The sequence below is a fragment of the Chrysemys picta genome, chromosome 18 (genome assembly GCF_011386835.1).
Source record: "Chrysemys picta bellii isolate R12L10 chromosome 18, ASM1138683v2, whole genome shotgun sequence".
NCBI classification, from domain to species: Eukaryota; Metazoa; Chordata; order Testudines; family Emydidae; genus Chrysemys; species Chrysemys picta.
The window spans coordinates 23,834,094-23,847,020 of NC_088808.1; the positions used below are offsets into that span (position 1 = coordinate 23,834,094).

The following is a 12,927-nucleotide window of genomic DNA, read 5'->3' on the forward strand; positions in this document are numbered from 1 at the left end:
AAGTTGACTGTGCCTGGGGTGAAGAAGTACTTTCTTATGTTTGTTTTAAACTTGCTGTCTTCATTTTATTGGGTGACTCCTGGTTCTTGTGTTCTGTGAAGGTGTAAATAACATTTCCCGATTCACTTGCTCCACACCAGTCACTTTGTGCTTTATGGTATGCCTGGCTGCTAGCATCACAGATGGGAACAACGGGTTGGATTGTAATTTGTTGACTTCAACCGAGTTCAATTCTAACGGACACCGGTGCCAGTGCTAGCAGGACTGAGCCCAGTGTTCCTTAAGCAAGTTCTTCTCCCAGTGCTGTCAGACTGGCTCAGCTGCTGGAACATAAACACCTGGTCCAGCCTGAATCCAGGCAGCAATGGCAGCTCTGTCTGGGATTCCCAAGGAGTCTGAGGGCGTTAGACATCCAATTTCATGGGATTTGGGCATCTTTGACTCTCCCAGCCTATCTTTTTCTTTGGGTTTTAAACATTTCTCACCCCTGAGGATTAGCAGCTGAAGATTCCCCACCAGATTCCAGCACTTTGGTGGTAGGGTCAGTCGGGAGTCCTGAAGTCCTGTGTTTCAGTCACATTCATCACGCAGCATTTGAATTCACACGCTGCATAATGGTTTTAGGGCTTGGAAAGCACTGCTATTCTGCAGATATTTACCCCAAAACAAAGTTCCTTCCAGCCATTTGGGTCTTCATGGATTTCAGTGAGATTTATATGATGTCTTATTTTGCTGATGGATGAAACTCGAAAACTTTGAGGTTCAGTTTGGTACCCAAAAATTAGGAAGGGAAATCAGGCCAGGGCAGGAGTGAAACTGGCCTGCCTTTGTTCTGGCAAACGCCTCCTGATTTTCTCCTGGGTGCCCTGTAATCTATCTGTCAATCCTCAGGAGCACGAAATATATATGGGCACAGTCAGCAGCCATGGCTGTTCTGCTCCTGAGTTGTGTGCACTGCATAAACTCTATGGAATACCAGAAACCTGGAATGGCAGGGAAGAAGGTGCTGTGGTTTTAAAAAAAAAAAACTGGACTGAGATTTGGGAGATCTGGGTTTCTGTTTAGCTCCTCCACAGTCCTCCAGAGTGAGTTTGGGCACGTAGCTTTCTTGTTCTGTGCCTCAGTTTCCCCACATGCTAAATAGGGATAATACAGGGGGATTGTTAAAATAAATCCCTAAGGACTTGGGAGGCTCTCAAATATTATAGCACTGAGTCCATATAAGTGCCTGTCTGGAGAGCTGGCTTTGGTTTTGGTGACATGCATGGGGAAGGAAATGGAACATGGATTCCAGTCATCAGTTAATTCAAAGAGATTTTTAAAACTGCTGTTCGAGATGTTACTTTATCACTCCTTATGAATCTTTATTGTTGTTTGCCGGCGCCAGTCACCATTGCTAGACACACATTGTTCCTCCAGTTGCATAAATAAATTTTACTAAATTTACAGAAGCACAGAGATAGGGTGATGTTGGAGGGCAGGATGACACACACATGCTAATAAAACAAATACAGAAGCCCTCTTGGCAACGGCGAGCAGGGGGAGATTGGCTGCTTTCTTGTGTCTAATGATGTCAAAGAGTTCCCTTATAGCTCACTTGTAATTATAAATAAAGAGCAGGGGTGGCTGAGTGGGGGTTGGGAGATAAAGCATGTGGCATTTCTCCTCTGGCTTTCTGGGGTGGTTACATTATGTTTTCAAAGCATTTCGCAACCCCTTCTCCGGTCCCTCCCTCTTGCCATGTCCAATCGCTGCACACAGCTTAGCTACTGGGGGAGCCATTTGTGCTGCCTTGCAGGAGGCACTTCCAGCAACGAAATGGGAGAATCTAAACATCAGAGCATCAGCCAATGTCCCCTCAAACTAAGGTGTCTTCCAAGGCTGTTGTCTCTCACATTGCCTGTAACCTCAGAAAGACCCAGCAACCAGCTCAAAGCGAAAAGCTGTTTAATTTTGCAGGACAAGGGCAAAACCCTCTAGTCATGCCCCGAAGTGAAGCTAGGGAGAGGGCAAGGCTGGATGCTGGGGAGGGCTTTGCTCCCAGCTCCCTGGAGGGAGGTGCAGCCTGCAGAGACGATAGCAGGGAGCAGTGTAACCCAAGGATGCGGAGCAGGATGGTGATGCAGCCAGAGAAGTGGCAGATGGATGCTGCTAAGAGGCAGGGCAGAGATGGGACTGGCAGGGCCTCTGCTTCTCCTGCTCCCCTACGTTTCCCCCGGCCCCGAATGAGGGAGGTTTGCCATGAGTCAAAGTCACATTGAGTTTCTTTTTCTAACAGGGCCACAGCCAAGCCCATCTTGGTGCTGCTGCCAGTCCTGGGCCTGACGTGGGTGTGTGGGATCCTGGTTCACCTCAGCATCATCTGGGCTCATGTCTTCATTGTGTTGAACTCCCTCCAGGTAAGTCCCCACCCAGGTGACTGGGAAGCTCGGAGCACCAAGAGACAGAGCCCCCCCGGCTGAGTTACTGGTGTCTGTGAGACACTAGAGCTAATCAGGCACTGAATGAACTACCCGGCCCCCTCAGTCCCATCTAACAACAGGCATGCTGAGCGGAAGGGGGGGGGGGAAGCACCAGGGGCAAGGAAAAGCCTGAGGAACTTAGTCCCTTGGTAAGCAAGGTTAAAACTCTCAGTCGGTATCCTCAGGATTATGTCTCTGCACTGTGCAGGTAAAGACACCATCAGAGAGTAAAGGACTCTCCCTTCCTGCCTGGAGACAGAAACACCCCAATGTTCTGAGGTTCCTTGGCTCGGCGGGTGGGGATTAAATCTAAATGTGGTTAGTGGCATAAATTTCCATCTGATGTTTCCTCTGTAGTGTCTTGACACTAGAAATACATGAATGGGGTTCACAGCTGAGAGGTGTGTGCATCCCCCAAGCACATTGCTGCAGCATGAACCTGTTCTAAACAGACAGCTGTGAAATGAGGCCATTGACCTGTTACGGGGGGCACGGGGACTCGCCAGGTGCAATGAGCAGCCGATTTCTTGCAGAAAGCAGAAACCCACCCGCACCCTGGCTGGTGCAAGGCCTTCACCCACCTCACCTAGAGTTCTGTTGTATCGGGTGGTTTCAGTTCTGTTCTCTTCAGGTTCTTACACCCAGGCTTATCACTAGAGTACTCGAGTTCTGGTAAAATCCATAAGAGCCTGGTGGTTAATTGCATTTTGATAAAAGCTTGAACTGGAGTTGAAGAAAGTTTTATATTCCTTGCTGCACATAATTGTATTGTTCCAAAGCAACAGTTTTACCTATTTACCTTGTGTGACTCTCACAATTTCACTAAAAAGGGGCCGATCCAAGGCTCTCAGTGCCTTTGTCGTATGGTGCATTAAATTATAATCAGAAGTACCCATCTCCATTAACCTGTTCTATGCATTTGAACTCCAGTCATCAGAAAACCTGCAGAAGGAAGACTGATTGAGTCATTATTAAGGCCTAATTTTCAAACCAGGCACCTGGATTTGGGAGCACACTTTTTCATCCATAATTTATTTGTGCTTTTCCTCAAAATCTGTTGCATTTGCAAAATTGCACCTGCAAAAAATGGAAGCCAGGTTTGGAGATCTGACCCTTTATGGCCAGCTTTTAAACTACTGTGGTGGTTTCTCATCATCCATGTAATAGACCATCAGTTTAAGAACATAAGAGCGGCCATACTGGGTCAGACCAATGGTCCACCTAGCCCAGTATCCTGTCTTCCGACAGGGGCCAATGCCAGATGCTTCAGAGGGAATGAACAGAACAGGGCAGTCATTGAGTGATCCGTCCCTTGTCATCCACTCCCAGCTTCTGGACAGTGCGTTGTGTGAAGAACAACTGCCTTGTGTTTGTTTTAAAGTCCTGGCAAAATACAGCTTTAGTGAAATGAAATTATTTCAGGTCCTTTATCTAGGTAATTATATGGTTTCCATTGCCATGGAATCTGAGCCTCTAACCCAAGGGTCAGCAACCTTTCAGAAGTGATGTGCCAAGTCTTCATTTATTCACTCTAATTTAAGGTTTCGCGTGCCAGTCATACATTTTAACGTTTTTAGAAGGTCTTTTTCTATAAGTCTATAATATATAACTAAACTATTGTTGTATGTAAAATAAATAAGGTTTTTAAAATGTTTAAGAAGCTTCATTTAAAATTAAATTAAAATGCAGAGCCCCCGGACTGGTGGCCAGGACCTGGGCAGTGTGAGCGTCACTGAAAATCAGCTCACGTGCCATAGGTTGCCTACCCCTGCTCTAACCCCATGAAATAGGGAAGCGCTGTGATTCCCGTTGTTCTGTGAGAGACTTGTGATCACGCAGGAAGACTGTGCCCAGCCAGCTAGTGCTAGGCACCGACTGTTCCAGCCCAGGTCTCACGCTGTCAGACTGGTAGGATTACTGTGCTAGAGAGACAGTACACAGGGAATTCTTCAAGCTAGGCTAGCTAGCTGTTTCCTCCAGAATGGGAGGTGTTTTCAGGGTAAGCCCAGTGGTCCCATCGCTTTTCCAGTGTGAGAGCGTTCTAATGTCCAGAGGCATATCTCACCTCTGGAGAACCAATGGGCTTTTCCAAGCTGTCGTTCAGCATCTGAGGAACCTAAGTAAATAATAATGAGGTGTGAAATGCAGCCCTGAGCAGAGTGATTATTTAATGCTCCCTGCAGCCCCCTCCCTGAATCTCTGGACTGGCTGACTGGTGTCACAGTTTTGCCGTTTAAATCTTCTCTCTCATAATTAGATTTCCTGATATTAAATCATGGTTTTGGAATGACACTTCTAAATTTATATCCTCATAAAATATCTCAGCTGAGCTTTGTTTTGGTCATTTACCGGAGAATTTACTACTGTGTAACGTTTCATTTTAATGAAGCTCCGAGGCAGACATTCTAATTGCAGCTTGCCTCAGTGAAACAAGCCCAACTCCTACACACAGTATGAACTCCTTGATGTCAGTGCTGAATAGTGCTCATCAGGGATGGTCCATGTACAACTCTCTGAGATGTCTGGCCCAGCACTTCTCTACCTGGTATCTAATTGTGGCTAAACAGACATTATTCCTGAATGTCTCACATTCCGGGTTATTAAGAATCAAGTACATTTCTGGACTAAAACACTTCATCCTTAAAATCCTTATCTGAGGGGCCCTGCAACTGATCCCAAAGATGCCCACACTTTGTCCAAGTAGGGCTGCATTAGGAACACAAGGGCTGGGCCTGATTTGCATAACATAGAGTAACTGAGAGACATTGCAGTCTAGTGGCTGCGGCACTGGGCTGGGAGTCAGGAGACCTTGGTTCTATTCCTGACTCTGCCGTTAACTTGCTGTGTGACCTTGGGTATGTTGTGTCGCCTGCCTATGGTGCTGCTTCCCCTCTCGTGCTGTGTCAGTAGGCTCTGCAGGGCAGTGCCCATGTCTCAAGATGGGTTTGTACAATGCCTGTGTGCAATGGGCCCAGATCTTTGTTGGCACCTCTGAGGTTCCCCTGTAGCACAAATAGATCACAGCTGCCATCGCCTCTAGTCTGGAAATGGCAGCCCCCACTGTGCTCAGAGTGGAGCATTGTATGCTGGCACTGTAGTGTCTAGGGCATTGGCTCTGGGATGCCACAGATCAGACTTGGTCTGCAGACCACAGGGACTGACTCTTTGCTCTGTGTTTGTACAGCACCGTGGACAACGGGGTCCTGGTCCTGGACCAGGGCTCCCAAACACTACCGCAGTACAAATAACTAATAATAATAATAATCCCCCAAGAGAGAATGGAACCATACCACGAACTCTATTTGAAAACAATATTTAATTTTGTTTCTTGGGGTCACAAGTTTGTTGGTTTCCTTAAGGGAATTTAAGGCCATTCCTAGCCCCCATTTGGGAAAGAAAATGGTACCAAGTCCTGTTAGAAATGTAACCGCCAGCGGCTCTCTGCAATCCTGGATGCAGTCCAGCTGAGAAATAGCCATTCACACGACCCTGGCATCAAAGCAGGTCCCCAGATCATGAGTGGAGTAAAGTCACAGAATACACAGCAGGCCCACAATGTGTCTCAAAGCATCAGCCACATGGCGTGTGAAAAGCTTGCTAAACCTGGAGAGAAAGCAGCTGTAGATGGAGCTAGAGAAGCACAGTTGGTCCTGACACTGGCGGAGAGAGAATTATGGATGGGTAAAGGGTGGAATTTTTTATTAAGAGACTGCATTTGTTAATTGTTATTAGATGAGATGAGAGGCCCTTCCCCAATGGAGACAAGACAGGATCTCTAGCCTGGGGAGCTTGCAAACCGAAGGCCTAATACAAACCTCACTGAGGTCAATGGAAAGATCCCCACTGATTTTAATGGGCTTTCTTCAGGACCTAAGACCCAGGGCTGCCCGGGGGGGGGGGCAAGTGGGGCAATTTTCCCCAGGCCCTGGGCCCCACAGTGGCCCCCTTGAGAATATAGTATTCTATAGTATTTCAACTTTTTTTTATGGAAGGGGCCCCTGAAATTGCTTTGCCCCAGGCCCCCTGAATCCTCTGGGCAGCCCTGCTAAGACCTCCAGTTCAGGAAGATATTTGAGCATGTGCCTAACTTTAAACACACAGTGCTGTGCCAAATAGTGATACTTACCTGAAGCTGGGCCCAATTAAATTGGATGCAGGGGCGGACACTGAGCCCTCTGAAATTGGTAAAAAGATTCCCATTGACTTCAATGGATTGGCATTGGATCAGCTCAATGATGTGTGGGGGAAGGGGAAAGGAATAATATTTAAAACAGTTTAAGTTTGAACTGAAAACAAATTTTTGGGCAAATCAAAAAATCAGAATAAACCCCCTCATTTCAGGTTGAATGATCTGAAATTAAACATTTTGTTCCAATTTTGAGTAGTTTTTAATGTTGAAATTTAAAAAAAATAATAATAATAAAAGGAAATTTCTAAATGAAAAGTCAATTTGAATAGAAAAATCAAAACATTTCATTCTGAAAATGTCCAAACACAATGTCTTGATTTGTTTAAAAGAATTCTTGTGTGTTTGTTTTTTTTTTGTTTTTGTTTTTGTTTTTTTAACTGAAACAATTTGGCAAAATCGACATAAATTAGTGACAAGTATCAGAGGGGTAGCCGTGTTAGTCTGGATCTGTAAAAAGCAACAGAGAGTCCTGTGGCACCTTATAGACTAACAGACGTATTGGAGCATAAGCTTTCGTGGGTGAATACCCACTTCATCGACTCTGTCGCTTTTTATAAATTAGTGAAATGTTTTGGTTTCACAGATTCTGCATTTTTTTGCCCAAGCAAGTTTTGATGAAAAATGTCACCCAGCTCTACAATAACAACAATGAGATGGCCCCAGATGGCAGTTCCCATCTTTCTGCACTGCACATTCACATATGCACTTGACAAACTCCTTCACAAACGCTCTGTGATGACTCCGAAATCAGAGGCACTCGAAACCAAGAGAGCAGCCTGGCTGACTCATGTACCGTGCATCCAAAATTTGGATGACAGGGATTCAAAGACTTTCGGTGTCTATTTAATTTTTTCCTGCTTTAAAATAGAAAATGGTCCCGATGGCATCTTTGTGAGGTGGGATGGGAGAGGCCTGTGGCCCCCAACTGTGGCATATTTGGCAGGTTTCACTTTAATAATGACTCCAAGTATCCAGTAGCTGAAATGAAGCCATTATTGCCACGTGTACAAGATGGATAGTTGCTTGAATGAATTTTCTGCCTGTTGCTGGAGCTTGTCCAGCTGTGAGGTGCTGCTAATGGGCACATCCGTTTGCTGTCAGATGGTGAAGGCCCAAGGCCGGCCAAAGGCCACCTCTCCATGTTTCTGCTATTAAGGATGTCGAGAGGCTGACAGGAGGCCTGTCATCTGTAATTAAATATAGTGTCAATGCTTCTTGCCTCCTTCCAACCTCACTGCTGTAAAGGTGTAGCTTGGAGATGAACAGAGAACAGCACCAGCACTCTTTAAATCCGCATTAGATTTAAGATTAAAACAAACCTATTTACCAACTGGGACAAAACCCTTCAGAATGGTCAGAATTAAAGAGCGAGGTCTGTGTGTAAGCAAATGGAGGGAAGCGGATTAAAACACGGAGTCCCGCTTCTGGTCCCATGCTGAGCCCTGGAGTCCTGCTGTCCTTCCCAGTTATGTGCATTTTAACCTCTTCCAACCCCCTGTTCTTGGTCTGCACCATGGAAGAGCTTGTGGTAATTTTCTGTTCATTCCTGGATCCCAGTGTGGAGAACCTGGGCTTGGTGGGGAATCTCCCTTTGTCCTGCCTCCCCCCCAGCCTTGCTCTGGGGAGCAGCGGAAATGCTATCCACCTCCAGGTTCCTCGTTGTCTCTCTGTGGGCACAGGGGGTGCAGGTTCTGCTCTCGTGTTCATTTTAGCTCTCATGAACATGGCCTGATCTGACAGCCCTCGGGGTCGCCCTCCTCTATTTGTCCCCAGAACTTGCAGCACCCGCTTCCTCATTCTGCGCTGCTAATGTACCTCTCCCCTGGCTGGAAGGGCTCACCTCCGCTGGTGCCAGGGGACTTTACTTTCCATGGCCCATTCAGCCTTGGGCTTCTCTGGTTACACCAGAAACAAGGCTGCCTAGCTGTGGACACTGGGAACTGGTCTGCCATCCCCCATCCTCTTTTCACACTAGCCACTGTGCTGTAGTCCATTGTTGTGAGCCACATTTAGGTCATAATTTTCAGGTGGTGGCAGAGAGTTCAGGGATGAAGGGGATGATCCCTGCATTTTTAAATGCCATCCTCAGGATGACACAGTTCTTGAGAGTTCATCTATCGTGAGTCACATTAAACTCCACCACTGAGGAGAAGCTGAGTGCTGCGCTGAATGGTGTTTGAAGGGGAAAGATTCATATTAGTTCAGCGCTGGTTTTTTCTCTCCATTCAAGCTGCTGCTACTTTTTTCCCCTTTCGTTTTTTCTTTCTTTGTCGTCGTCTTAAAAAACAATCTTTGTAATCACTTTGTCATAAATCACAGCAGAGGCGCCCTTGCTTGCAGTATAGTCAAACAGGGGGGCCAGGGGAGTTTAGCTCATGAATATATTGTCTTCATTTGCCTTCTCCCCTTTGCCAAGTAAGGTCATTCTAATTAGAAGATTACCCAGGAGGAGGAGTTGGGATCCTGACCGGAAGGCTTCAGAGTAAAGGGAAAGCAGAGATAATAACATCACTTTTCAATCTCTCTGCAGCTTGGCCTATTCAAAAAGATTTCTTCAGCAGATCACCTTTGACTTGTGTTTAAAGTGCATTTGTTTATTCATGTAGCAATGTGGTAGCAGACAACTTTTTGTTGTTGTTGACTTGTGTTCTGGTTGTCTGCGGAAATTCAGATCTGTCTTCAAGGTTACTCCGCACGTCAATGCCAAATCCGACTAATCGTTCTCCTAACCAGTCAGTGGGGGAAGAAAACGAGCCACTGAAGAGCAGTATTCCATGCTGTGTTAACTGCTAATTGCTACCCCTTAGTTTGGTATTTAGAAGACCGGCTGGCCGTCGACAATGGCTTCCATGCTCACTCATGGTTTCAAAAATGGTCAAAGACGGTAAATGCCAGAACGGTGGGTAAAGGTGGCTGCCTTATGAGGGAGTGTTTTTATATAACACCAAGTAGCAGTCTCTGTTTTTATTGACTTAGGAGGTAGGAAGGATAGTCCTGTGGTTGGTCCAGGCCTGGGAGTCACGTGACGTGGCTTCCATTGACATTACTATCCCAGACTCTTTTGTGATGCTGAATAGTCTCTTCACCTTTCTATACCTCAGTTTCCCCATCTGTAAAATAGGATTACTAACAATAATACTTCAGTGGGGGTGGGGGGATTGAGGCTAAATTCACTGATGTTGAACGCTTTGAGATGCTTGACTGGAGAGCACTATATTATTACTATGACAGTCTATAAATGTACTAGTAGTGGTGGTGTGCGCACACAGAGGCATCCCTGAATATCAAACAACTGTCTCATGCTACCAGTACTAAAACATCCTTGGAATTTCTAAATAGTAGAGATGATAATTTCCTAACTCAAAAAGTGTTACATCCAACACAGGGGAGTTCCATGTTAGACTTCATCTTGACAGATGAAGAGGAACTGATCAGAGAACTAAAAATTAAGTCACTTAGGTACAAGTGATCATGACTTGATCACATTTATAATGTGCAAACAGAATAAAGTCCAGACCGGTGATAGATATACTTGGTGCTTTAAAAAGGCCAATTTCACAAAGCTAAAAACAATTATGAGCTAAATCAGCTCCAAGGAAGAATTCCATCAGAAAAATATGAATAATAATTGGGAATTGTTTAAGAACATCAAAAAGCCACAATACCCCACAATTGAGGAAGAAGGCCATAAAGATTTTAAAAATTAGAGGGGAAGTAAAAGCAGCTATAAAAAATAGAAACATAATATATAATGAATGGAAGAAAAGGGCAGATGATCGTTTTTAATATAAATCAGAAGCTCTAGGAATTATAGTAAATTGATAAGGGAAGCAAAGGGACACCAGGAGAAATGGCCAGCAGAGTTAAGGCCAATAAGGAATTTTTAAAGTATCTTAGGAAAAAAAGAATCCTAACAATGGTATTAGTCCATTACTAGATGCAAAAGATAGAATTATCAGTAATAATACAAAAAAGGCAGACGTGTTCAATAAATATTTCTATTCTGCATTTGGGGAAAAAACAAATGATGTAGTCACATCATATGATAACACTGTTTCCATTCCACTAGTATCTGAGGAGGATGTTAAACAGCTGCGACTGAAGATAGACATTTTAAAATCAGTACGTCTCAATTACTTGGATCCAGGAGTTTTAAAAGAGCTGGCTGAGGAGCTCGCTGGACTGTTAATGCTGATTTTCAATAAGTCTTGGAACACTGGGGAAGTTCCACAAGACTGGAAGAAAGCGAATGTTGTACTAATTTTTAAAAAGGATAAACAGGATGACCTGGTATTTACAGGCCTGTCAGTCTGACATTGATTCCAGGCAAGGTAATGGAGTGGCTGATATGAGACTCAATTAATAAAGAATGAAAGGAGGGTATATCATTAATGACTTTTGTTAAATAGATCCTGTCAGATTAACTTGATATCTTTTTTTGATGAGATTACAAGTTTGGTTGATAATGGTGAGTGTGTTGATGAAATATTTTTAGACTTCTATACAGCATTTGACGTGGTATCATGCTGATATTTTGATTAAAAAACTAGAATGATATAAAATGGACATGGCACACATTAAATGGATTAAAAACTGGCTAACTGATATCTCTCAAAATGTAATTGTAAATCATCATTGATTGGGTGTGTTTCTAGTCAGGTTCCCCCCAGCTCTTGGCCCTATGCTATTTAACATTTTTATCAAGGTCCTGGAAAAAACATAAAATCATCACCGATAAAGTTAGCCGGTGATGACATAAAATGGGGAGTGGAAAATAATGAAGAGGACAGGTCACAGATACAGAGCAGTCTTGATCACTTGTTAAGCTGGTCAGAAGCAAACAATCATAGAAGATTAGGATTGGAAGAGACCTCAGGAGGTCATCAAGTCCAACCCTCTGCTCAAAGCAGGACCAATCCCCAACTAAATCACGCCAGCCAGGGCTTTGTCAAGCCTGACCTTAAAAACCTCTAAGGAAGGAGATTCCACCACCTCCCTAGGTAACCCATTCCAGTGCTTCACCACCCTCCAAGTGGAAAAAGTTTTTCCTAATATCCAACCTAAACCTCCCCCAGTGCAACTTGAGACCATTACTCCTTGTTCTGTTATCTGCTACCACTGAGAACAGTCTAGATCCATCCTCTTTGGAACCCCCCTCCCCTTTCAGGTAGTTGAAAGCAGCCTCAAATCCCACCTCATTCTTCTCTTTTGCAGACTAAACAATCCCCGTTTCCTCAGCTTCTCCTCAGAAGTCATGTGCTCCAGACCTCTAATCATTTTTGTTGCCCTCCACTGGCCTCTTTCAATTTTTCCACATCCTTCTTGTAGTGTGGGACCCCAAACTGGACACAGTACTCCAGATGAAGCCTCACTAATGTCAAATAGAGGGGAGTGATCACGTCCCTCGTTCTGCTGGCAATGCCCCTACTTATACAGCCCAAAATGTTGTTGCCTTCTTGGCAACAAGGGCACACTGTTGACTCATATCCAGCTTCTCATCCACTGTAACCCCTATGTCGTTTTCTGCAGTACTGCTGCCTAGCCACTCGGTCCCTAGAATGTAGCAGTGCATGAGATTCTATGAGTTCATTACTAGATGGAAAAGGATGGTGATAAATTGGAGAGGGTTCCAAGAAGAGCCATGAGAATGTTTAAGGGAGTAGGAAACATAAGTGCCCTGGACCATTATGACCCACTCACCGTTGAAGTTTGAGGCTTTAGTGATTGTCGTCTCACTATTGAGTAGTTCTGTTGTGGTTGTACCAGTCAGGAGTCAGGGCCCCAGTGTGTTAGGCGCTGTACACACCTAGCTATGTTTGCAAAGTGCTTTGAGAATCTGCAAAGTGGCCTCTGGGGCTGGATTTGTGATTTGTTTTGTGCCAGTTTAACTCTCTCCCATATTTTAGCCACATTCAGTCTCTCTGCAGCTGGGCCTTCTTTCTCCCGGGCTCCCCTCCCAGCCGACATCACCACCTCTCCTCCCAGTTCTATACAAAAGGATTATTTCAAGGAAGACCTGTCTTGGCAGCCGCACCAGAAATCTGGTCTGTAGGAGTGACCAACTTCGCTGTTTGAAGGACAGGTCATGGCACTATGCCAGGGTATTGCTACCACTGCGCTTGCCAAGAGTTTTCAGATGAAGAGCAAGACTCATTGAAGACAAGATGAATTACTTTTCTTACTGCCGCTGATTTATCTAGCTGCGATAACAAACACCCTGCAGATATAACATAAATCTGGTGGGCCAGATAGGACTGCCTTTAAGGGCAAACTCTT

At 44.9% G+C, this 12,927-nt stretch overlaps 1 protein-coding gene across 4 annotated transcripts in view; it reads left to right on the top strand.

The window, feature by feature from the left end:
• Window positions 1–12,927, top strand: part of ADGRD2 (adhesion G protein-coupled receptor D2) — a 61,570-nt gene that overhangs the window by 25,938 nt on the left and 22,705 nt on the right. For all 4 annotated transcript variants that reach the window (XM_065572597.1, XM_065572599.1, XM_065572600.1 and 1 more), the window contains exon 20: window positions 2,279–2,399. In XM_065572597.1, the coding sequence (XP_065428669.1) occupies window positions 2,279–2,399 (121 nt within the window). The remainder of the gene's footprint in view (window positions 1–2,278; window positions 2,400–12,927) is intronic.